This window comes from Knufia obscura (assembly GCF_036327395.1).
Source record: "Knufia obscura strain CCFEE 5817 isolate CBS 148926 chromosome Unknown scaffold_4, whole genome shotgun sequence".
Taxonomy (NCBI): domain Eukaryota; kingdom Fungi; phylum Ascomycota; class Eurotiomycetes; order Chaetothyriales; family Trichomeriaceae; genus Knufia; species Knufia obscura.
In genome coordinates this window covers 1325706-1352123 of record NW_027042690.1, presented here as the reverse complement: position 1 = coordinate 1352123, position 26418 = coordinate 1325706, and the positions used below count along the sequence as shown (strand labels likewise).

The following is a 26418-nucleotide window of genomic DNA, read 5'->3' as shown; positions in this document are numbered from 1 at the left end:
ACGTCTGTTACGAAGCTTTACCGTCTTGGCGAACATTTTCAAGTGGTTCGGCTGCTTGACAACTCGTGGTTGGGAAGACAGGGCTGAATTCCGTGTGGTACGGAGCATTTCTTATCAGTGAATGAGATCGAGACTCGCATCGAGTTTGCCGCGTTACGCATGATCGTTCGCTCTGCCTGCGCAACCATCGAGCGGGAGTTGCATTTGCAAAAGAACCAAAAAACATGGCCACAGCGTGATTGTGACCAAAGCTTGATGGAAAAATACATATATTGATGCCGTCTGTCATATCTGTGAATCCAACAGTTCTCTGTACACTTTTCCATCCAAGTGTTATTCAAGTCATTAGTTAAGTAGTAATATGTGAATTCTGTGCGAAGAAGCCACCCCTCAGCGCTTTCGAAACTGTTCAAGCCCGTTCCGAACCAAAAAGCGCTATGCATGCCAAATCTCGAAATCGCCAAACAAATATCAGATCTAGTTTTCAGCCGAAGCATCTTATGCCGGCGCATTATAGAGCTCTTGCAGGGTATTGTTGCCTCCTTTCCTGAGCTTCCACGACTTTTGCTTTTTCTCTCTCCGGGCTTTCATCTCTGCCCATCCTTGCTCTTCATCCTCGTCATCGGCGTTGTGCACATTTCGGATCGTCGAATTTGCGAGTTTGGGCTGATTGTTCTCGTTGGTATACGGTCGGAATGTTGACGACGTAAAAGTGGATGCCCTCTTTCCCCAATCGTTGTTTTCGGTCTCCTGGTTCATGGTCGAGACAGGTCTATATCTTGATGCAAGACCGACGTTGCTTCGCTCAGATGGTGCTATCGAAGGAGCATATCCCGGGCCGTTACCGTTCATCTGTGGCACAGCTGGTGAAGATCTAGCCCAACCAGCCATGCTTGGTGATAAGGTGCTCATCGTTCGCTGTTGGTTGCCACCATTGAACTGCTGTAGTGGCACGGATTGTGGCCGACCAGCGGTAGAGTTAGGCGGCTGTTGCATGACTGGGACACCATTTGGAGTCGGAGGCATTTGTGGCATTCCTGGCATGCCCATCATGGGCATCTGCATGCTCGGGTTCTGACCCATCATGCTTGTCATCTGCTGCATCCATTGCATCTGCATTTGCATCATTTGTGTCATAGAGTGAGACATCTGGACTTGTGCTTGTTCTGCAGGCGACATCATTGGCGGCTGCACCATCATAGGCGGATATCCTGGCATCTGCTGAGGACCACGGCCTGGCAGGTTTGGGCCCGCGCCCATCGGCATATCATATCCTCCCTGTGGGTTCGGGCTTCCTCGACGCATTGCTCGTGCACGTTCTTCACCAGCAATAACACCGACGAGCCCTGCTGGATGCAGAGGGTGAGCTGTAGCAGCACCGGATGGCTGGGGTTGAGCAGCAAGATGCGCTTGCGACGGAGAAGCGTGCATTGCCAACGATTGCCGTTCGGCTTGGTGGACAAGACCCGCACCGTAGTAGGGGTCTGCAGGCAGATGTCGCGCAAATGCTGGCAAATTGCCTCGAGGCTCTCCTACAGTAGAAGCACCACCTTGACTCTGCGCGAGGTTCCGCAGATTAGGATTCGAAGAAGATCCTGCGAGCCTCGTAGGCGGCCTGTTTTTGTTCGGGAACCCATGCGCAGCCAGTATCCCAAGTGGCACGTCCTCGTCTTCTTCTGGCTCGTCGGGTACCGGCGGCCTGCCATCGAGAGTAAGGGATGACATCCGCGTTTCTGGGTTGGTGAGATCGAATTGGCTCGAGTTGCCAGCTTGATAACCACTCATACTGGTACCAGGTCTATGTTGTTCCACGGTTGCTTGTGTCGGCACATCACCCGTGACCTTCCTCATTTGCTGGCGATAGACTGCCAGATGCGCTTCCTGCTTCTTCCTTTGTTTTACTGCCTGATTCTCTCGATCTTGCAAATCCTCCTCTTCGTCGTCGTAGTCGTCACCACTTCCATCGTCAGAATCTGCTTTGCCAAAAACCTTGTTGTAGCGTCGCGTATCCTCCTTTTGCTGCTTGTACCTTTCGAATTCTGCAGGGGTCATAACCTTGTTCGACTGGGCATGCACAGGAGACTGCTGCTTGTCTTCGTACTGGCTGGCAAGCTGGGCGTTCGCAAGCAGCGCAGGGTCAAAGGCAGGCATGTCGAAACCGGACGTATCACTTTGCGGACTCCTCGAAGCAGCATTTGAATGCGCTCTGCTTCGATTCATCATCGAGGAAGGGAATGCGGACGGAGGAGCGCGAGACGTGGGCGAGAAATGTGGTTTGGTTGCTGCAGCTTGTGGCGAACGATGCAACGGGGTGTCTTCGAACATATTGTCCTCGTTGGTGGCTTCCGAGCGGACGGAGCCCATGGTGATGTTTCGAAGGGTGGAAGGCGGAGGGCTAGCCTGTGTTACTGTTCTCGATGGGCTGGGAGAGCCGATAAGTCCATCTCTTGAGTTTTGAGAATTCCACGAATAAGGCGAGCTTTCGACCTCAGCACCATTATTTACATGTATTGGATGTGGTGGAGCAGCGCGCTGTGCTGACCGTAAAGGAGCCGGGCGCATGCTTATAAGATTCTGAAAAGGGTTAGTGTACTGCTTATGAATAGGCCTACAGGTGACAGAGAATGAGGTGCTTGTCGCGACTTACTTCTCTGCTTGATTTGTGTTGGATACCGGCAAACATGTTGCCAAAGTCGTCATCCGACTCTTTGATGGAGAAACTCGAATCGTCGAGTCTCGGAGCGGTGGCCGTTGTGACACTGCTGGCAGTCATGGCTCGGTCTCTTGAATTGGTGACAGTGCTTCTCCGACTTTTGTCGCTTGGTATCGGCGGAATCGGCGGCAGATCGTTGATCTCTCTGCTGCTGTTCCTGTTGATACCGAAACTAAAAGTTCTCCCGGCATTTTTCAGAAACCCGGACCTTGAGGCGGCCGGTGGTGGTGCTGGGATATCGTCGTAGGAGCGCTGTCCAGGGGGTTTTACATTTCTCGCTGAGTTGGTCTCAACGGACGAAGGATTCGTAGATGAACTGCTCAATCTTGCGGAAGAAGCGGCGCTGTCGTTCTGGGCAGTGGACAAGGAATTGGCAGTTCCGCCACTGCCACTGTCAGCTGTCAGTGGTGGTATACATGTCAAAGGGGCTGGCCTACCGGTTAGGTGCATCGTGTCGTACGACGGAAAACAGATCCTCATTGTCCAGCTCAAAGCTTGACTTGCCCGGTGGCTGCGGTCTGTTCGTCATGGGTCGTGGTGCAGTGGCGTGTTCCAGAGATCTGCCCTGGCTGTTCGGCCTTGCTAGGACTCGAAATGAAGAACCCGAGTCTCTGTTGCTGTTCTGGTTGTTATTGCTGTTGTCCTGAACGTCGTCCAGTACATTTCCAGAAGACTTGCGGCGCGGGAACCCCTTGAGGAATTTTCCAGGCATAGAGCAGGTGTTCTCTTTTCAGATGCCGGGTATTGCTCTGTCTATTGGAGTGATGTTGTTGGGACCAAGTCCAAGGCAATTGAGGATTTTAACGAGCGTAAGAAGTCATCGGCGAAAGATTATCGACGAGGATCGAAGGATAGACGGCAGTCTGCATGAACCATTACTGTTAGCGATTGATCCAGCGACAGACGAAATATGATGGCGCGTTGTCTTCAGGGGGAGAGAGCATACTGTACAGACGTCTATTCAGCAAGACTGCGCACTAGATGTTGCTGCTGGCTATATTTGTGGTTGCTTAGCGAGTGTGAATCGATTTTGCTGGTTCTGGTTCAACCTGTGTGGCTGGGATTCGGTACTTTGGTCAGATGTTGCCCGGGTCGCTGTACTTGCGGGATTCTGTCTTGGAACGATTGACTATGATGGGTTATTACCACAGAGTATAGATTGAGAAAATATGGTGATGGTAAGAATAGACGTCGACGCCTCTCTGGTGGACGGACCATCACCAACGAACACTGAAATAATGCTGCACTGCTTTCCACGCACTGCAGTACGGAGCACTCGACGATCTACGGGTGCGCTCACTGCGGGAAATAATGCTAACAGGCATGCCTTCCATGCTCGCCAATTAATCACTGCTAGTGGGCTGAAGTTGGCTAGGGCAGACAATACTAGTCTCAGAGTTGCTGAGTGAGTGGCTTCTTTTTGAGACTTTCGGGCCTAGTTAGCACAGGCAGGCAAGCAGGTCCCGCTTAAGTGAGTTGCCATGTCCGATCGTCCAATAACGTGCTCCGGGTGCTGAGACTCGATGACAGCCTCCGACAGGGGCCATAGTGCGTGGCTGTCTTCCGGCTCGTTATTGCTGCGAGATGGCTTGGATCTGTTGAAGGAAGTGCATCAAAGTGTCATCAAAGTCGGTGTTTCGGACTGCCGGTTTGCAAGAGCTGCACACGGTGCATTCTGAACTGCTATAGCACACCTGGAATATCTGCACTATTTGGCGTAACCAGGCTTCTTTTACGCCGAACAACATTTGCTTCCCGTTGCAATTTCTATGCCCTCCGCCTAAGAAAAAGCTGGGGTCAGGGTAGCTAATTTTGGCCCAACCTCCTGGATCAGTTTGATTGCCGTCACGAGCATCACGTCACTGCTCACAGCTTTCAACAACACGTGCATGTCGTTTGATGTTACTGTAGAGCGCATATCTGTTGACCTGCAGCCAGCTGTTGTCGCATCCAACTCCGTACCTGTACGCGTAAGATCTTGAGCAGTCTCCGAGTTACGCAGTCCACGCAAGCCTGTTGAGCTGCTAAATGCCGATCTTCGTGTTTTTGTGCCGGCTGCTGGTTTTCCACTGGTCCGCCCCTGACATTTTCGCATGTACGACATGGAGATTTTAGGACCCGGAAATTGCAAGCTTCAGGCTCTCGGCATAGTTATTAGGCTCTTGCTTGCCACAAATCTTGCTATCACGACTGCCTACTATGGGCGATCAATCTTCAGGTAATGTCCTCGCTACGATTAACTTGAAGAGCTTTGTCCTCGCCAGCGCTCAATAGGCCGACGCGATTGTCCCAGCACAAAGCGAAAACCTTGATGCCTTCGCCGGTTAGAGGCACGGCCTTGCCGTGAAGGCTCTCTCGGGAGACGGTGAAAATGCTTTGGCCGGTCACACCGTCCTTGCCGCTTTTCGTGCTTCTGACATCCCAGATGCGACAGGTGCCATCATGGCTGCCACTTGCCAGCACATATTCGTTGTTTGGATCTCGTGCTAGTGTCACCACGTGGTTTTTGTGGCCTTTCAAGGTCATGGCCACGACCGCAGCAGCCGAATCTCTTGGATCCACTAGCTTGACGTCTCGGCTTGCAGAACCTGTGGCTAGCAGCTGCAGAGCGGGCATTTGTTCCAGGCAGAATAGTGCATTGTTTGTTGTTCTCGTGTCGACGGGCGCACCTGTGACCAGATCCCATGTTCGTACAGTGTGATCAAGCGAGGATGAATAGCCAACGGTGGAATCCTTGAGGTCAAATCGGGCATCGGAGACAGGAGCGATGTGAGCGCGCATAAGCGACAGTGGACCACGTTGTGCGACGGACACAGAGGGATTGAGTTTCCTCCTCTTGCCTTCCTTTGTGATGGCCTTCGGTACCAGGTTCTCGGGCGCAGGAGGAGCATCGGTTTTCTTGGTGGACCAAAAGCCGACAGAATGATCTGCAGACGCGGTCAATAGCCTGTTTGAGGAAGCGCTGGCACTGACAGCCTCGACGCCTGCTTTGTGACCGTACAGCTCGAGGGTCGGAGTCAAGTCAGCGGACGTCCCATCTGCGCTGTCCCGGTACTTCCACAGCTTTATCGTCCTATCGAAGCTCGCAGAAGCAATTTGAGAAGGAGTGACGAACTTTGCGGACTTGACAAAGGATAGATGACCGCCGTCTAATCCAGCAGCAGAAGTGGCTAGCACTTGCGACGAGGTGTTCCATACTCTTATACGGCCATCATAGCTTGCCGTCAATATTCTCGGGTGCTCGCTCGAGTCGTCTGGAGTGGTATGTACATCACTGAGCCAGTCATCGTGCTCGTAGCTTGCGACGTATCGTGGAGGGATTCTTGCTCGAACGTACTCGACCGTCAAGGTGTTTTCAGCAGAGATGCCGTTTTGAGTGAGGTAATCTTCTAGACTTGTCCTGATATAGCTGCCATTGATGAGAAACTCGAAGGGTATCGGCTGGCCCAAATCAAGCTGAGAATTAACATATTGTGAAAGCTGATATCGTCGGAAAGTCGTGGGGATTAATACTGGTGCGCTGTCGCCAATCTCGAGGTCGCCTTCTCGCGTGGTGAAGCGTAACCGTATATTCTGTGCTTGCGCACCGTCCAGCTCCGCCATCGTGTCTCTTCTGAGCCTCTTCACTGCAGTCTTGTGTCTAGCCGTGCTTTGCGACCACTGGCAGTTGACTGCAGCATGAATCGACAAAAAAAGTTCCAGGCTTCTCGGCGAATCCTCGGCTTGCGGAGCATAAAGTTGGGCTTGAAATGCAGTGGACAGGTGCGGAGTGGCATGTGCTCCTGCAGCATATGATGCAAAGTGTTCTTACAGTAGTAGATTCAAGTGGTTTTGAAGAGTATTGCAGCAGCTCCGAGCGGCAGCATCGTCACGGAATATAATGGCCGCTGCAATTGCTACTGCTATCCAGGATGGTACCTTTCCAGAGGAGGAGTCAACCTTGTCTTCAGAACTCAACTCGAAGAGTATCCCTCCTCTGCTCGAGTCCGTTCAGTATACCAAGGATGAGTTGAGCAGCATAGTCAAGGACATCAGCAAGGAAGGAGCAGGTGATGTGAATGGCTGGATCGCTCAGGCAAAGCAGGTGCAGCAGGACATTGCTAGGTGTAAGGAGGATGCAAGAAATATAGTCCAGGAACATGAACGCATCCAAGCTCTGAGGAACACGAGAAACGAGACGCGAAACAAGGTTGGCCTCCTGGAGGATGAGATCTCTTTCAATGAAGCTCTTCAAACTCAAATTCGTCTGATCTCCCAGGTCTCTTCTGCTTTGAACCAAGTCGACAGCGACATCCGCCAACAACGACTGGTACCTGCTTCTCAAGCACTACCCGCCCTAAGTGCCAGCATAAATGCTATTCCAAGCGACCAGTCTCGTTCGCTATTGACCAGCATACACACAGACCTGAGCGAGAATCTGCGGAGCCAGTTGAAGAATGAGCTTGACCGACATTGCTATATCGGTGTAGCCAACGAAGCTGTGCAACTGTCGATATCAGAAGTGCCTGGACGCAATGGCGCAGAGTCTTCGATGTCCTTAGAAGAGACTTTGGACGCTTTGGAACACCTTGGTGCGCTGCAAGACATGCAGCACCACATCTCAAAAATGATAGAAGCTTCCTTATTACCACATCTTCACCGACTTTCGAAGCGAAAATTTGCTACAGCTGAAGAAGCTGGCTCTGTATTGCGGCTCACACTGTCAGAAGAACGGATCCAACCTCTAGAAATGCTTGCCATCAGCAAAACTCTACTCCGATATATACATGAACGAACACCTCGAAAACTACATGACCCGCTTGTCCAAGATACGGCAGCTTTAGTCGTTCCCAGGCTCATTGAATCTTGGCTTGACACTGCTATACCCACAGATCTAGAGCAGTTGAAGGAGCTGGACGAACTACAAGACCAAGTCAAGGACTTTGCGCTATGGTTGAGGAACCAGGGTATCAAGGAGGCAACCGATCTCGATACCTGGGTGAACGAGGTACCCAATGCCTGGCTTGCAAGAAGACGTACTGCTTCGCTGGATGCAGTCCGCAATGCATACAAGCTTGCTACCGGTACTACGAGACAGGTTGAGCGTGTGGAGCGGCAGACAGTCATGATTGAACAAGAGACAGCCAAGCAAGACACCACGGAAGATGCTTGGTCCGACAACTGGGAGGACGACGAGAACAATGCTACCGATGCAAAGAACCAACCCGAAGATGCAGCAGAAGACAGTGCTGATGCCTGGGGATTTGACGCGGACGATCAAACCGAAGAGGCGCAGACCACAGTGGAGAAGAGCAAAAAAGAGACCAACGACGATGAAGCCGAAGCTTGGGGCTGGGGCGACGAAGAAGAAACAACAACAACCAGCCTCACAGCACCAACCAAACAAGACCAAGCTTCAAAACCCAACGGCATACAACAACCCAGCCCTAAAGAAGAACACATCGTCCTCACAGAAAACTACACCATAACCGACATACCAGACCACATCCTCGAGCAAATCGGCCGCGACACCCTCGACCTCCAGACCATCACCGCCTCCCCAACAACCTACTTCAAAACCTCCACAAACCCCACCCCAGCCTTGCAATCCCTCCCAACCCTCATCCTCGCCATGTTCCGCGCCACCGCCCCAACAGCCTACACCGACTCCACAACCCTCCCCACCCTCTCAACTCTGCACCTCTACAACGACGCCCTCTACCTCTCCCAAAAACTCTCCGAAAACCCAGACCTCAAGTCCCTCCACTCCGACATCAACACCCTCACCAAATTCGCCCGCCAACTCTACAGCTCCGAACTCGCCACCCAGCGCCAAATCCTCCTCGACCTCCTCGACAACGCCCAAGGCTTCATTGGCTGCACCCGCCAACCCAGCGCCTCAGTCTGCGAAACCGCAGTCTCCTCAACGGTCGACTACCTCCGCTCTCTCCACAACACATGCTCAAAAATCCTAAGCCCGTCCCACCTCTGTCAGAGTATCGGCTCCCTCCTAAACAGCATAATGAACAAAATGATCAAAGAAATAGAAGACATGGAGGATATCTCCGAGGCGGAATCCCAAAAACTCGTAGCCTTCATGAATCAGGTTGGCGGGCTGGAAGACCTCTTCGCTAGTCCTGCTGCACACAACACCAACACCACCACCACAAACACCGACCCAACAAATACCGAAACAGACGCAGAACAAACCCAAGCCCCCACCCCCACAACAACACCCCTCTACGTCCCCTCCTTCTTCCGCTTCCGCTACCTAGAGCAAATCCTCGAGAGCTCCCTCGTCGAAATCAAGTACCTCTGGCAGGAACAGGGATTATCCGCCGAGTTCAGCGCAGACGAGGTCGTCGATCTAATCGAGGCGCTCTTCGCAGAAAGCAGTCATCGTAGGAACGCGATACAGGTTATTAGGTTTGGGGGGTGAGATTAAGTATATATCAAACGGAGAGACGGGACATGGACATAGAGCGAGGATGGCACGTTGGAGGCGAAATCACACCGTCAGAGGGCTGACGTGATAGAATCATTTGCCTGGATGGGCATCACATTGATTCACTGAACTTAAGTTATTTTCTATCGCGACAGCACCCACTGTTTCATCACCAATGCCGAAGATAGGTGTTATAGGTAGATTGTAGCCGTACACTCGTCTGCCTCTGTTACACTCATTGCGACATGGATCCCTAGACATGTACTTCGATCTATGCTTAGGAGGGCAGGGTCATACACCCTTCAATCACCAACATGTCAAGACGCAATACAAGAGCAAGGACCGTCATGTGTTCGAACACCATTTATTCTATGCTAACGAGCCTTGACAATGTGACAACATGTCTATTTGACTCCAGCTAACGCCATGCTTCCGTGGTATCATGCTTCATCTAGGTTCGCTGAGGGGCGACAAGCCATGGTGGGCTGCTGCCTGAGCTAAGTATGTGTGCTGAATGTTAAGTCATGCTCGTCAATCGTGATGCACGAGTCCTCTCATCCATCTCACCATTTTCCTCCTTTTCGATGTATATGTAGGTGCACAGGCTTCATCGTCTTCTTCAGCCTCCTACGCTTTGGTAGCAGACGACAGTACAAGCTTCTCAAGTGCCTGTACAACTGCTTCGGTACCTTGAGTAAGCGCAGATCTTGCGACTGTGCTTCGCTTGCCCACGACGCAGGTCAAGACATTCTTATCGTCCACGCGACCTTTCAGACTATGAGCCCACTTGAAGACGCATTCATCCTCCCACGAGTCGCCGATGACCAAGACAAAATCAGGGTTCTTAGCTCCTGACTTCTTCAGTAGGTCACTCTCGATGGCTTCCATTGGCTGACGCTTGTTGATGATTGACGGGTGGATGTAGAGCCCTTTCTCGAAGGGAGTTGCATTCACCTTCAGGTTCTCGCACATCTCGTTGATCTGGTTAGACAGCTCTCCCGCCTTGCTCACCGCGTCGTGCTGGTCCTCGGCATCATAGTAGTGAAACATTATTCCACTCTTGAGTACTCGGACCGTGCTTCGTGGAATAGCAGTTTGATAGTGCTTCAGGATGTTCATGACGCCTGCATGCCACTCCTTGGTGTCGAACTCAACCATCTGCTTCCATTCGCGTTGACCTGCCTTGCGAAGGAAGGCGCCGTTCTCTGCGATGAGACCCAGTTTAGGTAACATCCGAAACATGTGCTCGAGACTGTCCATTGTATGTTGACTCATAACATAGACAATGTTCTTTGGGTCGTCGACCAGGCTACTCAACAGCTCGGTGACTCTGAGTGGCACCGTGACGACGCTTTCCTTTGGTGAATCCCAAGTTGTCAAAGTCCCCTCGAAATCAATAACGAGCAGTCGTTTGTTAGCGTCGTCGTACTTTTGTCGAAGACGTTTTATTTGCATTCGTGGAACATTTGCAGGGTCTCGTGTTGCATGCTCCTCCCAAGCGTGCTGCAAACCTTTCATGTTTGCATCGTACCAGGTACGGGCATCGTGTTTGGTCACAAGAGCATGTAGCTTGTTCCATCGTGCAGCTTTTTCGGGCTCATCAAATTTCAAAGCCTTGTGAAGACCCTCAGCGAGGCCTCTGGGATGCCACGGATTCACAAGGACCGCATTCTGTCCAAAGACTTTTGCTGCACCGACGAACTCGCTCAGCACAAGGGGAGAATGTCCTTTGAGGCTGAGTCTCTGGTCTTGACAGACAATGAACTCGTGACATGTGAGGTTCATGCCTTCAGAAAGACTGTTGACCCACAAGCAATCAGCAATGCAAAGTAGAGCAAGATACTGGCTGTAATCAATGTCCTGGTTGAGATAAACAATCGGCTGGTGGTTCAGACTACCCCATTCACCGTTGATCTTTGTGATCATACCGTTAACCTCGTCCCTAAGGTCACGATCTGTAGTGGTGGAAGTGGCGACCTGTACAAGGACTGCTTGATCAGCCCATTCTGGATGTGCATCGAGGAAATATTCGTATCCTTTCAACTTGTGTTTGATCCCATGGATGCCGTCGAGCTTATCGCGGGATACGATAAGACGCTTGCCATGGAATTTTTCGCTGAGCTCTTTCATGTGGTCCTTAACCTCAGGAAGTTGTCGGCGAATGTTCATTGCTGCAATGTCGATACCCATCGGAACTGTGAAGACATCAATGAAGCGACCATCCTCAAGGACCAGGCCATGCTCCGTGGCTTCGATGTTGAGTAGTCGACTGCATGTCTGCAAGAATTGGTATCTAAAATCCTCCGTCTGGAAAGCGATCATGTTGGCCCCAAGCATACCCAGAATGAGGTCACATCGAGAGGGAAGGATGCGGAAGATCTCCGAGGGTGGGAATGCTGAATGAATGTACAGACCGATCTGTGCTTCAGGATGATGCTTCCGGACTATTTGAGGCACCAAGAGAAGATGGTAATCGTGAACCCAGACCACATCGCCTTTCTTGTAATTCTTGATGACGATATCGGCGAAAGCCTGATTCACTTTGACGAAGTGAGACCATGAATTGTCCTGATATGCTTTGCTCGAGGGCACATCTGGCACTTGCGAATGCAGCATAGGCCAGAGGATGTTCTTGCAATAATTCTCGTAGTGTGAATTCATGTCAGTGTCGTCAATGAATACAGCTAGAGTCTCGTGCTCATTTTCGAGTTTGACAGCAATGTGGTGCTTGACGTCTTCTGGCAGCGCATCGGTTGGCATGCCGAGAGTACCAACCCACAACTTTTCAAGCGCGTCATCTTCACCCGCGGCAGCGTTGATCGCTTCGAATAGACCTGCATTACCTAAGGTACTAATCTCGACCGTGTAGTTGTCAGTCGTGTAGTCGATTTCTTTCTTCTTCTGTTTCGAAGGTTTCGCTCTTCTAGAGGGTCTAGCAAATTTGGTCGGTGGTTGACCAGCATTCAGGGTGGCAGCAGAGTCGTTGAAGATCGATTGTGAAGGTGGAGTCTGGGCCAGAGAATTGGGCTGATTCAGATCCTGGTTCTTTCCCCAGGACGAGGGTTGCGCATCCAGAGCAGCTAACGTTTGTAGACTTGATGTTGATGGGTTGCGTACCATGCCTCGCTCTGGCAGGGTCAGTCTATATGCTGAGGATAAGCCTCCATGTGGTCGGAAGTATTCTTCGTGAGCCAGTGTAGCACCGGGGGTTCTCGCAAAGGCGCCAGGTGTTTGGACCACGCCCTGTGTAAAGGTTGGGGGATTTGTCAGGCTTTGACTTCGGCCATGCTGTGGCTGAGGCGTCTGACCATCTTCAGGGCTTGGTACTTGCTTGTGGTTGTAGTAGTCTTGTGGTGGACTCTGGCTTCCTTCTTGCTTAGCGGATGAAGCACCAGCCTTGACCGGCGATGCATCAGAAGGCGAATGGAAGGCAACGGTTGTGGGTGAAAAGAGGGTCACCACGAACATCACCATCTTGACGGTTGGCTGGTCAGCGACGCTGACAAAATGTATGTGGTGTATGAATATGTATGTGTAGGGATGGGGATGATAGGAAGATTATAAAGTGGTGTTCGTGTGCGGGCCAGGCAAAGTGTCTGTTCTAGTCGTTGAGGAAACTGCTTCGAAGTGAAGATGCACTGAGGCAGGAACAGAGGGTGATTCGAACCGACAGTTAAATGTAATATATCGGTCGGGGAAAGAAGGAACAATCTCGAATCCACGCAACGCAGATAAGCAAGACACGGTGAGCGACGACGTAACGGAAGTGACGACCCGTTGCCAGGTATTATATCAGGCGGAAGTGATAACAAGTCATAAACAGGTCATAGGCAAACCACAGCGGTAGCATTGTGCTTGCCGGGATAGATTTCCCGGTGGCCAGAAAGTAGGAAGCGAAAATCAGCATTGGTTTGCTGCGTTTAGAGCAAAGTGGTTCCATTAGAGCAGTCCGTGCTGAACTGGTATGAGTACTTTGAGGTCGCCGTTGAGGTTCTCAACTTTTTTTTGGAGGAAGATTCCGCATCTGTGCACAGTATGACGCGGCAGAGAAATCCGAAACCAGTCGCACTGCCAGGTTTGTCAGGCTGGTTCCAGGGGCATGGAGCGCTATTTGCCTTAATTTGGGGCTTTTTCATGCCCAAGCAGAGTTCTGCTTCAAAGCCCATTCGCCGGAAATAAAATGGCGGACACCAAGAGCTATGATGCAGGTTGCGCAGCGTGAGCATGGCATAAGCCAGGTAACCCTGCTAGTCCTGAAGTTGGGGCACAGCGGCCGAGGCGGGCTAGCAGAACGGCGACCCACGACTTCCTGGTTTCGTTCTCTTGCATACCCGGATAGCTTCCTCCACTTTTCCACGCAGTAGTCATCGACCGATGCAACCTGCGTTTGGCGAGATCTTGACATGATTCGACCGAGCCCACACCCTCCCGAGCCTTCGCAACGATGATCGACGCGTGTAAAATGTGAAGCACATGAAAGACTTGTGGTCGATGTTCGGTGTACTTCCGTACAACCACAACAACCCTGCGCTCGGTACTCGTACTTGGGGGTAGATGCCATTGCCCAACGACACAAAGCCTTGTTGGCATGAGCACGCCGTTTACGAGTGCCAACGATGCCTCTCTACTTGACTGGATCGCACTCGTCGCGGGTGACCAAGCCTCGCAGGCCCGCCACCCTCCAAAAGTCCCAGTCATTGTCCCTCCCCTTCGGCTCTTCGAAACGCACGAGAACACTGCAGCGTGCACAAACACTGGCAGACAAGCTAGGGAATGAACATGATGAGGAAGATGAGGAAGACCACAATCTTGCTGGACCGGGCAGAGTCCTCGCAGTCGTTGAGAGAACTCAGGTTCGAGACGTCCTCTCAGCCATCAGACACACCCGCTCAACCATGTTTGATCCACTCCCCGAAAGAGCCGGTATGAACAGTGTGCGCATAGCAGAAGTGCTCAACTTCCAGAAGAATTTACCTGCTGTTGTCTCGCTAGCACACGTCCATGCTTTAAGATCAGCTTCTTCTAAGACAGAGAGGGATATTCAGGCTCTGCTATCCGACGATCAGGTACGTCGAATCAAACTCGTTGGTCGAGGCAACGACATCAGTGGTCTTAGTGAGTTTCTCATCACGACTGAAGAGTATGGAGCCGCTGCTCGGAAGACTGGCCTCCCAAATGAGGTCGTCTCTGCTTTTCTCGAGGCTTTGCAAGCGAATCCTAGAGTATATGCTTTGCCTCCCTCATCCTTGTCTCGCTCCCACGTTGATGCACTGATTCGGCATGGCTTTCTGGTCTCGCCATCCATCCAAGGCTCCCGGGGTACGCCAGTCAGAAATGGTACAAATATTGTCGCTCCTGCGACAATCTCGCGATCAGCTTCCGGATCTCAAGCCGCAGTTGGAGGTGAAGCAGCCTTTGAAACGCTGGGAGGTGTCAATGGCGCTCGCAGATCCAGTACCGCACCAGGCACTGAACACGTACTATCCATACCTGGCATAGCTGCTTATCTCAAACTGCTCGATGCAGCTCGGAATCATTTCGTCGATCTATTACGCCAGTTCTCGAAGCATAGACAGGCTCCAGCCTACCTCCTAAAGGAAAGGTGGAATGGCAATGTTGACAATAACGAGAACCAGGTCTCTGTGGCCAAACGTGTCCGAGGAGAATTCTCGAACGTGCTTGCGGCCAAAACCAAGAAGTGGAAAGCTCTCAATGGTCTCTCCTACGACTGGATAATGGAGGAGTGTTTGGGTGCAGGCCTCATTGAGCTCTTCCAGACATACAGTGTGGGCTTAGGCGTAAGAGCTCTGACATGAATTCCGGCCGTCCCTTCTCCTTGAACATGTCAACCATTTTGCTACACAAGCATGCTGTGTGGTCTACTCTGCGATTGGGCATTCCGAACATGCCTTGCAGGGTCAGGTAACACCTTCTACGGCTTGCGGTATGGATGCACCCGGTCCAAATTCTGACCTGTGATTCTGGCTTTCTCGCGGAAGCCATTAAAATCCAGAATGCAAGGGCTGCCGACAGATTTGCTTCGATGAAACAGCGAGTGTACGTCAAGAACCAGTCTGAGACACCCTTGTCGTGCCTCGGTTCCTGGTATCGAACATCTCATCTGTGGTCTTTGGTCAGATTACCCACAGTCCAGCTCCATGCTGGCTTACGGCTCCCCATCCATGTGACCGCTTCTTGAATCGTGGTCCCTCTGCAGACGAAGGCCGTTCACGGACTTGCAATGTTGATCGTGCGCTACCAGCAGACATTATCGAGCAAGCAAAGCTCTCGTCAACTCCTTCTCAAAGCATACGGGGGAGTCATCGTCTTCTGAGCACGGTACATATGCCCTGCAGCAGTTCTGCTGGAGGTAATGGTTTGCTAGTTTGTTTGAAGCCTACCTTGCTAATCGGCTCTGGACAGTGCTCAGGGCAGATATGACTAGTGCTTCACAGCGCTGTAGCTAGCTGACTCAGGCTTTAGTCCTTACAGGTCTTGCTCAGCGCACCAAGGGCCTTCAGAGTCGTTCATCCCGACGAGGGCCAAGACGTTGTGGCAGACGACCACTTCGACAACACCGATTGAAATGTAGCCCTGCTGATTGCAAAGCCTATCAGGATGCCACGTTCTGGTTCAACGCACACGACCGTGGCTCTTGACGATGCAGGCTGCTCCCTCAGAAGCATCCTTCATTGGCAAGACCGAGACCCCTGTTGTGGTACTGGACACTGCTTCTCATGGCTTAAAGGACACAATCCGGTGTCGACATACGTCAAAAGCCAAGGTCTGGGGGCCTCCGCTGAAGACTTCGTGTATACAAGGACGAGTACTGACCACGACCTCGATGTTACCCTTGAAGAGCTTGCCCACGCAGACGCCACCGAGATCTTGGATGGATCCTTGACCACTATTTGAAGACCATACTCGGGCTAGGTTGTGCCGTGGCTCGTCCAGGTTTTATGATCTATTCGTCGCGCCTGGCCCGTGGAGCCACTGCGTGCTTCGATGCGAGTGGACCTTAAGCTCTTGAACTCATGCAACCTTCCGCACGGAAGCTGCTGCCCGCCAGGTTCGATTTCTCATAGTCATTCTAGTTCTGGGTGCGGAGCGATAGCTGTTATGTATTGTTCTCAGGGTCGTTGGACTATCCGGTATATGCGATGGCGCTCTTGTGCGAGCGATCGGTATTAGCGAAGCTGCAATTTCCTGCGGCTGGTTCTTGCGGTTTTTGCTTCATTCTGACCTCGTCAATGGATCCGACAAGGCGTGTCGATCGAAAGGTATGACTACAATATAAAGGTACGCGGAGGCTGCATCGGCGTGATGAAGGCCTCCAACTCATACGGTGTTTTGCAGATGTCGCTGTTCCGGTATAGCTCTTTTTCCATCCCTCTTATTCCTCGGAATCAACTAAATAGGTACAAGGGTGTTTGAGGGTTGTGGTCATGTCGATGCTCGGGCTAGCGCTGGTCGGCTGGGCTGCAATAAGGTCGAACGGTCCAAGGGTGAATTGCAGTGTGCCATGGAGGCTGCCTTGATTTCTGGAATTGGTCGGCTGGTATTTCCGAGCTTTAGCAGCATGAGAGATAGCCTCGTCCGGAACATATCGAGCATGCAGGAGGTAATTTGAAGGACGTCGTTACTGGGTGCAATGCAGAAGGACAATGTTGGTGCCGGCCAGCATGACAGGTCAACACGTGGAAAGTGATCACCAGGCACAAAAATCATAGTGCAATCAATCTTCACATGGTGCGGCTAAACTCTCCCCAGCCGCGACAAAACAAGCCGCAACAAAATTGACACTGAAGCGACCACTACACAACCCACCTCACTTTCAAGCAAGAATCACTACAAAGCTCAAGTGAGCTACAAGAACACGTACCGCACAAAGAAGCACTACTCAATATACTGTCAGTCGTCCTTCAAACGTTTTACAGACAAATCTGACTTCCCACAGACAAACAAAATATATATCAAACAATGGCTGGCAACATCCCTCTGAACCGCCGCCCGCTTGGCCTCCTCGACCAACGCGGTCCCGACCCTCCCTCCTCCCAACCAGCCAGCGACGCGGCAACGCCGCCGGTCAACATAGCGGAGGATGAGGAGGGGAGGGAGGAGAGGTTGCGGGAGGCGAGGAGGAGGGGCGAGGGGACGATCTCGGGGTGGGGCGGGTTCATAGACCGATCGCGGGACCGCCAGGCGCGCCGGCAGCAGCGCGGGATCGGGGGGAGAACCCGAACGCCCCGGAGGTGAGGATCGAGGACGAGGAGGAGGAGGATGAAGAGGGGGAGACGGAGGACGAGACGGAGGAGGAGGACGAGGAGGAGGATGACGATGAAGAGGAGGTGGAGGAGGACGGTGAGGAAGTGGAGGAAGAGGAAGGCAACGATGAGGAAGAAGGGCGAGTTGGCCGACACAATGCATGATGATTTCCTCCTCATTTTCCCTGTCTGCCTTGAACAGCTTATGAACCACACTTCACTCCCAGATTCACAATGCGGCGTTACACGGTGTCTCCTGACGTGCCATACCCGACCTGTATTCATGTACGAGTATGAATTATGAGTAGGACTAAACACAAGACCCCTGCTATCGAACATGGTCAACCTGGCCGAAGATACTGCCGCTATGGGAATAACACAGAGTCATTAAGCTTTTACATTCGAAGCATAGGCAGTTGTAGGTGGTGTCCAGAACGTCTGAGATGAGCTTCTGGTCATGCGAGTCGGCGTCCAGAACAATACACGATGCTGGTTACGATCTCACAAAGCTTGGCCAAGAGGGACAAAATTGTTTGCAAAGAGCTGAGCTAGACAGATTATCACAAGAGATCAGAAGAAGTGAAGGAGACAGGACAGGTGGTGCAGCGCTACAAGCATGGAACAGCGAGCTTACAGTACTCAACCACGGACCTCTACATCACTTTGCAGTGTAGAAACGGCGAGGCTCCGAGAGATACTGGCAATGTCATGATCATTACCAGCAAGAACAAAGCTATGGCGACGACTGAAATATCAGGATGCCCATCGACCTCGTATTTCATCCACACTGCCAGCCTGCCTGATCCCATTCTATTTGGACCTACGTTGCATGTCACCTAACGATTGAATAAATATCGAGCTTGCCGTCCACTGGAAATGAATATATTGTATCACATGATTGCTCTGCATCCGTTGGGTATTCGCCCGTAGAACCCCTTGCTTCGCTTTTATATCTAGGTACAGTATAGCTACCTACGTACAGTACCTATCCGCTGTCGTAGAGTGAGTTCTGACCTGCCATAAGAACTGATGTAGCACCAACAGTCTAGCTGCGGACAACCCCGAGAGGCAGCCAGGTCCTGAACAATTCAGGTCGCAGCCGCGGACACAATCGCGCTCTTCTCCGGGGATGATGAGCCCGACGAGCCCATCCGGTGTCTACCTTTCTGTACAGTACCTTACCTATGACAGAGCCCGAAGCCCCTAACATCCGACCCTCAGAAAATTCGAACAGCTTGACCTTTCTACATACCAGCTCACTCACGTCTTGCAGACCTCAAACAAGACACACAAGAGTGTTATACCTAGCACAATCTTCGTGATCACACTGGTAGTAATTCCTATATGTGTACGACTACAGTCCCTGAGGTTATTGCGTAGACATTTGCGGACGTTTGCTTGGAGCCCGCCAGCATTACGGAGTTCACCATTCAAGTTTGTTCCAAAACGTGTACGCCCTTAAGCCGTGCCCTTCTAGGCATCAACGGAGGTCACCGCTCGTCCTGCCTGGAGCAATACTCCGAGTCTCCCTTCAAGTTGGCTACTGCATGCGATCTCTTCGATTATGTACTGTACTGTACATTATGCTACACGTGGTAGGTAGGACGAGGACAATTCGCAGACCAGACCAGACCCACTGCTTGCATGGGTACTGTAGGATAGTATGGCATGGCGTGGCATGGCATATCAAGCTAAGATCGGCTTGTGCCATTCATTTATGCAGAACCACCATTCATTTATACTCGTACCGAACGGAGCTTTTGCAGCATGTCATGTCGGATGTGAGTATAGGATGATAGGATCGTGCTTGTGAGTTACATGATGTGCACTTATCACAGGGCTACAGAGGGTACTCACTGTAGTAGCAAGAGCACAAGGTGGGAATGGGGTATCCTCCGTGGTCGAGCTACATCGACTGTAAAGGCCACAAAACTTAGTAAGCTTTGTCCAGGTTACGATGGACCATGAACAGTGTCGGTATTGTGCTGGGGGAAGGCATTACTAGGAGGAAGATGCAGGCATGCACGACACAGGGGCTGCGACGACGGATAGACCAAAATTTGTTGTACTGTAACAAGGAACAGTATGCAGGAGGCTTCACGAGGGAAGGACACCATACTGGAGCTGAACGGTAGGAAGAACAGAAGTCGTGGAGGTGGTCAATGGATGGTCTTCATTATCATTACGTTTTCATCTTCTGCGCTATCTAGCATGTAGTCCCTAGTAAGGACTACTAGCATTGCTAACACCAGAGTAGTAGTTATGGAACTTGAAGATCTCAGTATGCCACACCAAGCTATTCTCTTGGTTGAGCACCCAGTGATTCTCATCCGGAAAGTTCAGGAACTTGCTGGGCACACCCTTCACCTGAAGCATGTTGAACAGCATGAGACCCTCGCTTACTGGAAGTCGGAAATCGAGGTCGTTGTGGACAACGAAGTGAGGTGTTGCCCAGTTCTCGTAGTAGAGGATTGGGTTCCATCTGTAGTAGGTTGAGGTTTCATTCGGAGATGTGAAGATTCCGCCTTGATCATGGTTGATGAACCAGAGTTCTTCGGTAGCGTAGTCAGAGAGACTGTTTGTGACACCGTCATGGGTCATCAGGGCGTTGAAGCGGCGACCGAGTGGGTGGCCTTGAATCCAATTCATCATGTAGCCACCGAACGAAGCGCCGGCTGCTACGCCACGGACTGTGTCGACGTAGGGAAGCGTTGTGTTGACGTAGTCCCAGGCGTGCACAAGATCCCAGTATGGGTAGTCTCCCCAGTGTCTTGAGATAGCATCGGTGAGGTTCTGTCCCCAGCCAGAAGAGGCTGTTGGGTTTGGTGCGATGACGACGTAGCCTTGGTCAGCCCAGACTTTGAAGTTCCATCTAGTACTCCATGAGTTGAAGTGAGCGCCTTGGGGACCACCGTGAACGATAAACATGAGTGGGTAGGTCTCGTCCTCGGAAAAGCCTTCAGGGTAGATGATCCAGGATTGTTGGTCGATTTCGGAGGAGTTGGTCGAGTAGTAGAACTCTGAAACGTCTTCAGGCCCCAAACCAGAAAGAGCTTCGTCGAGGAGGTTGGACTGGAGGTACATGTTCGTCATCTCGCCTTGGGAGTTGACAGTGTAGATGTCTCGGCTTGACCAAATCTTGGAATCAGAGACGAGGAGTTCTCCGTTAGGTAGGACTTGCATGGCAGCTGGGACACCCTCATCGGTGATGTTCTTTGGCACAAAGTCCGCGGTCGCACTCATTGGGATAGGGAAGATTCGCTCGCGGCCGAGATCAGGGGCAGCGACATACAGAACACTGCCATCGTTGGACCAAGCGAGGACGTCAGGAGACCGATCCCAGTCACCCGCCAGTTTGGTAACGTTGAAGTCTTCAGCGTCTGCGTTTGCAACATAGATGATGTTTCTGTCAGATTCGTAGTCGATGCCATTCATCTGGAAGTAGGCGATCTTGGAACCGTCCTTGGAGAACGTAGGTGCTGCAGACGCGCCCTCAGCGCCAGGGGTGGCACCAATCGGGTTAATCGGGACAGAATCGTTGACAGTGCCAGTGAACGGTACGTGATAAACCTGGCTGCTGGTGAAGTTGGCAAGAGGCAGATCAATGTTCTTGGTCAAGAAGATGACTTGGCTGCCATCAGGCGAGATATCGTAGTCTCCCGAACCTCCGAATGGCTGCACTGGAGATTCAGCGCAGGTAGCATTGCACTTGCCAGTCACATAGTTCGTGAGTTCGCCGCTGAGCGAGTAGCCGCCATCCCCAGAGGTAAGCACACCCCCAAAGACAGCATTGCGCTCTGCCGACAGCCAGTAGTCCCAATGCCTTACATAGATGTCTGTGTAGATTCTTGCAGTGCTGGCTGGTGTCTCGGCAGTGTCGGCGTTGTAGGCAGTGCCATTGGGATAGGCCAATGCATACACTAGGAAGTGAATATCGCCTGACTCGGTGGCCACAGCCTTCAAACCTGAGTATGGAGCAGGAAGGGATGCGACTAGGCTAGCGGTTGAGAGGTCGGCAGCGTCTGCAGTGTAAAGTGAGACACCACCATTCCCTTCCTCGTTGGTAGCGTTGATGTAGAGAATGCTAGTGTTGGTAGGTCCAACGAAGACAAACTCCGAGATGTTCGTATCTGTGGACCAAGTCGAGATCTCACCGGACATCAGGTCGAGTCGCTCCCATATTGTCGTCGATTCATGTTCCTCGAAGGAGTAATTCGAGTTGGAGAAGACAGCGAATTCCTGTAGTTCTAGTCAATCACTGCTCGCATGAATGAACGTGTCTTTCCTTACACCCGATGGGTTGGCAACAGCAGCACCACGTCGAGGAGCGGCAAGCATACCCTCTGGTGTGATGGCGTTGACCAAAGGCAGAGCAGCCAACGCTGCCGCTGCCACAGTCTGACTGATCGACTTCATCTTGCTTTCTAGGAAAGAATGAAGTATCGTCTAACAACGGAGTCGAGGTGAAGCAGAAACTCAGCCGCGAGGAAGAGGGCCAGCAGCAGTCTTAAACAAAATGCTTCTCAGCCCATGGCACCTTCCTCGTCGTGTCTTGCCCGCTGGCAACTTTTTTCAGTTTGGCCACATGTCGAGCTTGCCGATCAGATACGGGCCCCGCAACAGCTTGCGGAAGGTGCGCGACTGGCAGTTGTCATCCTGCCAGATCGAATCGGAGCTCACCTTACTTGTTCGCGTGAGGCAGGCATCAAGTTAAGGTGGGGAGACGTTCCTGGTGTCGATACTCAAAGAAGCAGGTCGCGAGGTGTAAAGTTACATCTGACCTGCAGCTGTCCCCAGAATATGACGTCGCTCTTGTGATTGGATCCTTTCAGGTTGCTAGGGTTCCTTACCGAGACCGAGCAGCGTCGATCGGTGGCTGGTGAAGATCAGGTACATCGTGAGGGACCTGGGGTACACCTTCCGCCCGGTCTTCGGGACAATAATACTCGTGGTGCATAGCTAATAGATTTCCATGCGTTAGGCTTCTGTAAACGTTGTGTCGTATTGAGCAACCAGATGAAAGCATCTGGTGTTGATGGCGAACTCTTCTCGCATCCTGCGGTTATCTGCGGAATCCGTGTCTTTGAGTAGAGATAGCCAAGCGACGGTGGATTCGAGCTTGGTGCATTCAAGACAGAAAACCTCGGTGCTTGTCAAGCAGAAGATTGGTCAAAATGCTTCCTATCGATGCTGCCAAGTCTGCCAAGCCAGCCGATGGAACCCTACGAAGAAAGACCCGGAGCGTAGAGCGCAAGTTGCGGTTGATTCATCCTAGCATGGCACGCCACTAGCGAAGATGTGCCGGTGGGAGTGTGACCGGCTTTACCTGTAAGATTATCAAGTTATGGGTTTCCACTAGCTACTCCGTCGAAATATTACCAACATCACTTTAAAGATAACAAGTCTATGACCAGAAATCAGATGCGCCTTCGCTATGCCAATCGTAGTATGCTCCGTGATCGTGACCCATGCCATCTATGTTTTGTCGTATCAACATCGTCCTATCCCGCAACGCCGTACTTCCTCGCACGTGAGATCAGTCCTCATCGTCACTGTCCTTCGGGTGGGGTGTCCCTTTGGGACTGTTCAACCACTCGATATGCCGTAATCTTCTTCTAACTTCGCGCTCCTTCAGCTGCGTTCTCGTCATCTTCTTCTTCTTTTTCGCCTTGAATTTCAGGTCGCCCTGATCCTCGGCACCGCTGTTAACGGCAGACGCCGTAGCACTACTAACCTGACTGGACACATTCGATGAACCCGGCCTCGAGTCCTCGAATCTGTTCATATCAACCGCCAGATGACCCTTATGTGTAAGTCGTCCATCAGCGATATGCCACTGTTCTGGACACAGAGCGCCGACAAACTCTTCGTTGTGACTAATCATGACAACACCACCTCTGTAGTCGCGGACTGCAACAGCTAGACCACCCAACGAGTCTCGGTCCAAGAAGTTAGTAGGTTCGTCAAGTACCAATAAATGCGGGTTGTTCCACATTGCACCAGCGAGGACAACTTTGACCTTTTGGCCACCTGACAGACCGGAGATCTCGTTGTGGTTTGCAATCTCAGGATCGAGACCGACGTCCTCAAAGTGCTTTGAAATGACCTTAGGTTCGAGAATGCGGTAGCCGAGGCCTTCACGCGAAGCCTCATGATCATCGAATTCTTGGACAAGCTTGACGAATCCCCATCCGACGAGGGTCTCACGCGAGACCATGGTATTGAACTTGGGGATCATATTGCGCCATTTTACCTCGTACTTGAAGTCCTATCACAGTCAGTCAGCATGCGATTACTGTCAAAAGAGATGTGCAACTTACTTTCTTGTGTTTTTGTCTTCCGATGAGAGCCTCAAGCTGTCGTGCACTCGAGCCATCGCCGAGTTCGATCCACTTCTCCATCTGTTCTCGCTCTTCGTCGGTGTATACGCGAGTGGCCTTCATGAGGACTTCTCGGTCATCGCCGTTGGCATATCGCCATTGGAGGTACTGGTTGGGCGTTTTCTCCAAGTGCATCTCGACGTGCTCCAGTGCGTGTTGCTTGATGTATCCGATACGAAGATTGGGATGTTTCTCGACTTTGCCGGTTTGTGGGATGGTTTCGCCTGTCAAGAGCTTGATCAAGGTCGATTTACCAGCTCCATTTGCACCGATGATGGCAACACGAGAGGACAGGGTGAGCTGGCAGGAGACGTCCTGTAAGCTGGGCTTCGATGAACCGGGGTATGTGAAGGAGCAATTCGTCATTCGAAGAATGGATCGTGTGCTGGATTTTATGCCAGAAAGGATCCCAGGTGGTGGGAACTTAAAGGACATTTGCGATGCTGACAAGGTGTAATAGGATTTGCCCTCTGGTTTGACCTTCACAAAATCCGCCAGGTTTCCTCGATAATGGGCGAGCTTCTTCTGCTCATAGTGGTAGATGTCGGTACAGACATTATCCAGAAAGCCAGAGTCGTGGGAAACGATCAGTGATGTGATCTCGTTGTGGGTCTTGAGGTAGTTCTCGAGCCAAGCAACATTTGCAACATCTAAATGGTTAGTAGGCTCGTCGAGCAGGAAGACATCGGCTCTCATCAACATGGCTCGAGCCAAAGCCAGCTTCATCTTCCAACCACCAGAAAGAGAGCCGACTTTGTCGTGTTGTTTTCCTTCTGGGCCACCTGAAAAGCCGACTTCAGACAAAACTTCAGTGATCCTCTGTTCGCCTTCGCCCCTGATCTCTGGATCCTTCATACAGTACTCAAGGATAGTGATGTCAGCGTCTTCGCCCTGATTGTGCTCGACGAAGCAAGTTTTGAGCACGTCTTTGGGAGGAAAACCTTCCAGCTTGCCCTCAGCGATAGACCTCATCAGAGTAGATTTTCCAGCACCGTTGCGGCCGCAAAGACCGTATCTATGGCCCTTGAGGAGTCTAAGGTTGGTGTGAGAAAGCAGCAACATGCCACCATATCCGAGAGAGAAGTTGGCATTGACGACCTCGACCTCGTCATCATTGTCCTTGATTGGCGCACCATACTTCTTGTGGTCTTCTTCCAGGAAGTGCTTCTGCACACCTTCTGCGACGGCCTTGGACGACGACTCGGGCAGGATATAGCGTAGGTAGGGGCCAACTCTGCCAGGTATCCTGTCGAAGTTTCGAACATTGACGTCCTCTCGAACCATGGCAGAAACGTAGTTCTGACCATCCTTCCAGAGCGAATTGTCTTCCTTCGAGACGCCGCCTTGCGCTCTGACCTCCTTGTCAAGCACTTTCAGCACATCGTCGGCGGTCAACTTCGCAATTTGCTGGTTTGTCACACTGTCTTTATCGTCGCCCATAGCCTTGAGCATGACGTCCACTGCTCTTGTCGCCATTTCTCTAACTTCGGGGAGAGATGCTCGATCCTTCACCTTCTGCACACCAGGTTTCAACTTTGGCAGGAACACTCTGGCTTCGGCAGGGTCGTGCACCAATCTCGTCAGGTTCTCGCAGACAACGACTGTCTGTCGGAGAACTTCCTGCGATGTACCGGGCGTATTGAGCGATCGTTCAAGTATGGGTGTGAGTAGCGCGAGGACAGGACTCGTAACCTCAGCCACGAATGTAGTCTGCGAAAGTCCGTGGATGGCTTTCTGCAGGGACTTGTCGGATGGGTTTCTCATGAAGTCCATAATCATGGATATCCTCGGCGCAACATCATCGTTCTGTAAAAGAGTGGTCAGACTCAGCATGGTCTTCTGCGCAGCTTTGGCGACTTCAGCTTTTAAATCATGCATGCCGCCCTCAACAATGGGTATGATGTCTTTCAGGGTTCTGCCCATGGATTCCCTGAGTACGTCTTTGGCTTCCTCCTCCTCTTTTGACTCTGCGCCAATTTGGGCATTATCTGCCATCTTGCCCAGTAACGTGTATGCACCAACGGTCCCTTGCCATTTCCCAGTCGACTTTGAGAGGTAGGAAGTAAGCGCAGGCAGCAGGCCAATAACCTTTGCTTCTGGCGACAGATTCTTGAACAGCTCGTCTACCGCATACTGCGCTGACTCGCGGACTGAAGGAACTTTGTCGGCTAGACAGTCTAGCACTAGGTTGAGCACGCCACCATTCTGAACAAGGAAGACGACTTCACTCAGTGGCTGGTCGCGAGGAAACCTCTCGAACATGGCGCCGAGGATGAACATAGCGCTGTCTCGTTTGGTGGCATTTTTCTTGTCTGTTGCTGCTTTCTTGATCGGAGGGATTAGGTCGTACGTCAGAAGGCCTCTGACGCCTATTGTTTGTAGGAGAAGGTTGGTCAGAGCATAGGAGTTGTCCAGCGCAGTTTGCCCATTTTCTGTCTCAGTTATGGATTTGAGGATGCTGTGAATCTCGTCGGCGGAGGGGGCAACGCCCGAGTGGGCGGTCTTCACGGGGACTGTAGCCTCACTCATGGTGGGCGACACGCTGTGGGGCATAATCTGGAGGTAATTAACAATGCCCAGAGCAAGATCTCTTGATCACAGCGTTGGTAGACCTAGAAAGGTCGGTTCAAGAGAGGA

At 51.7% G+C, this 26418-nt stretch overlaps 8 protein-coding genes across 8 annotated transcripts; 3 read left to right on the top strand and 5 right to left on the bottom strand.

Annotated features, from left to right (window-relative positions):
• Positions 1–498: 498 nt before the first annotated feature.
• On the bottom strand, positions 499–3425 carry PMZ80_004446 (uncharacterized protein; the record flags this gene model as incomplete). Its single annotated transcript, XM_064872871.1, has 3 exons — positions 499–2574; positions 2648–3104; positions 3151–3425. The coding sequence occupies 3 exons, from the start codon at positions 3423–3425 to the stop codon at positions 499–501; spliced, it is 2808 nt and encodes a 935-aa protein (XP_064731529.1).
• Positions 3426–4927: 1502 nt separating this feature from the next.
• Positions 4928–6316, bottom strand: YTM1_2 (ribosome biogenesis protein ytm1; the record flags this gene model as incomplete). The annotated part of the gene is made up of 1 exon (XM_064872870.1): positions 4928–6316. The coding sequence occupies one exon, from the start codon at positions 6314–6316 to the stop codon at positions 4928–4930; it is 1389 nt and encodes a 462-aa protein (XP_064731528.1).
• A 277-nt stretch (positions 6317–6593) lies between these two features.
• On the top strand, positions 6594–9131 carry YTM1_1 (ribosome biogenesis protein ytm1; the record flags this gene model as incomplete). The annotated part of the gene is made up of 1 exon (XM_064872869.1): positions 6594–9131. One exon carries the CDS (start codon positions 6594–6596, stop codon positions 9129–9131), a length of 2538 nt encoding a protein of 845 aa, XP_064731527.1.
• A 633-nt stretch (positions 9132–9764) lies between these two features.
• On the bottom strand, positions 9765–12611 carry TPS3 (Trehalose-6-P synthase/phosphatase complex subunit; the record flags this gene model as incomplete). Its single annotated transcript, XM_064872868.1, has 1 exon — positions 9765–12611. One exon carries the CDS (start codon positions 12609–12611, stop codon positions 9765–9767), a length of 2847 nt encoding a protein of 948 aa, XP_064731526.1.
• Positions 12612–13753: 1142 nt separating this feature from the next.
• Positions 13754–14953, top strand: PMZ80_004442 (uncharacterized protein; the record flags this gene model as incomplete). The annotated part of the gene is made up of 1 exon (XM_064872867.1): positions 13754–14953. The coding sequence occupies one exon, from the start codon at positions 13754–13756 to the stop codon at positions 14951–14953; it is 1200 nt and encodes a 399-aa protein (XP_064731525.1).
• A 2164-nt stretch (positions 14954–17117) lies between these two features.
• On the top strand, positions 17118–17566 carry PMZ80_004441 (uncharacterized protein; the record flags this gene model as incomplete). Its single annotated transcript, XM_064872866.1, has 2 exons — positions 17118–17283; positions 17340–17566. The coding sequence occupies 2 exons, from the start codon at positions 17118–17120 to the stop codon at positions 17564–17566; spliced, it is 393 nt and encodes a 130-aa protein (XP_064731524.1).
• Positions 17567–19621: 2055 nt separating this feature from the next.
• dpp5 (Dipeptidyl-peptidase 5) lies at positions 19622–21817 on the bottom strand (the record flags this gene model as incomplete). Its single annotated transcript, XM_064872865.1, has 2 exons — positions 19622–21640; positions 21692–21817. 2 exons carry the CDS (start codon positions 21815–21817, stop codon positions 19622–19624), a joined length of 2145 nt encoding a protein of 714 aa, XP_064731523.1.
• A 1120-nt stretch (positions 21818–22937) lies between these two features.
• On the bottom strand, positions 22938–26310 carry NEW1 ([NU+] prion formation protein 1; the record flags this gene model as incomplete). Its single annotated transcript, XM_064872864.1, has 2 exons — positions 22938–23669; positions 23722–26310. 2 exons carry the CDS (start codon positions 26308–26310, stop codon positions 22938–22940), a joined length of 3321 nt encoding a protein of 1106 aa, XP_064731522.1.
• Between the last annotated feature and the right edge of the window lie 108 nt (positions 26311–26418).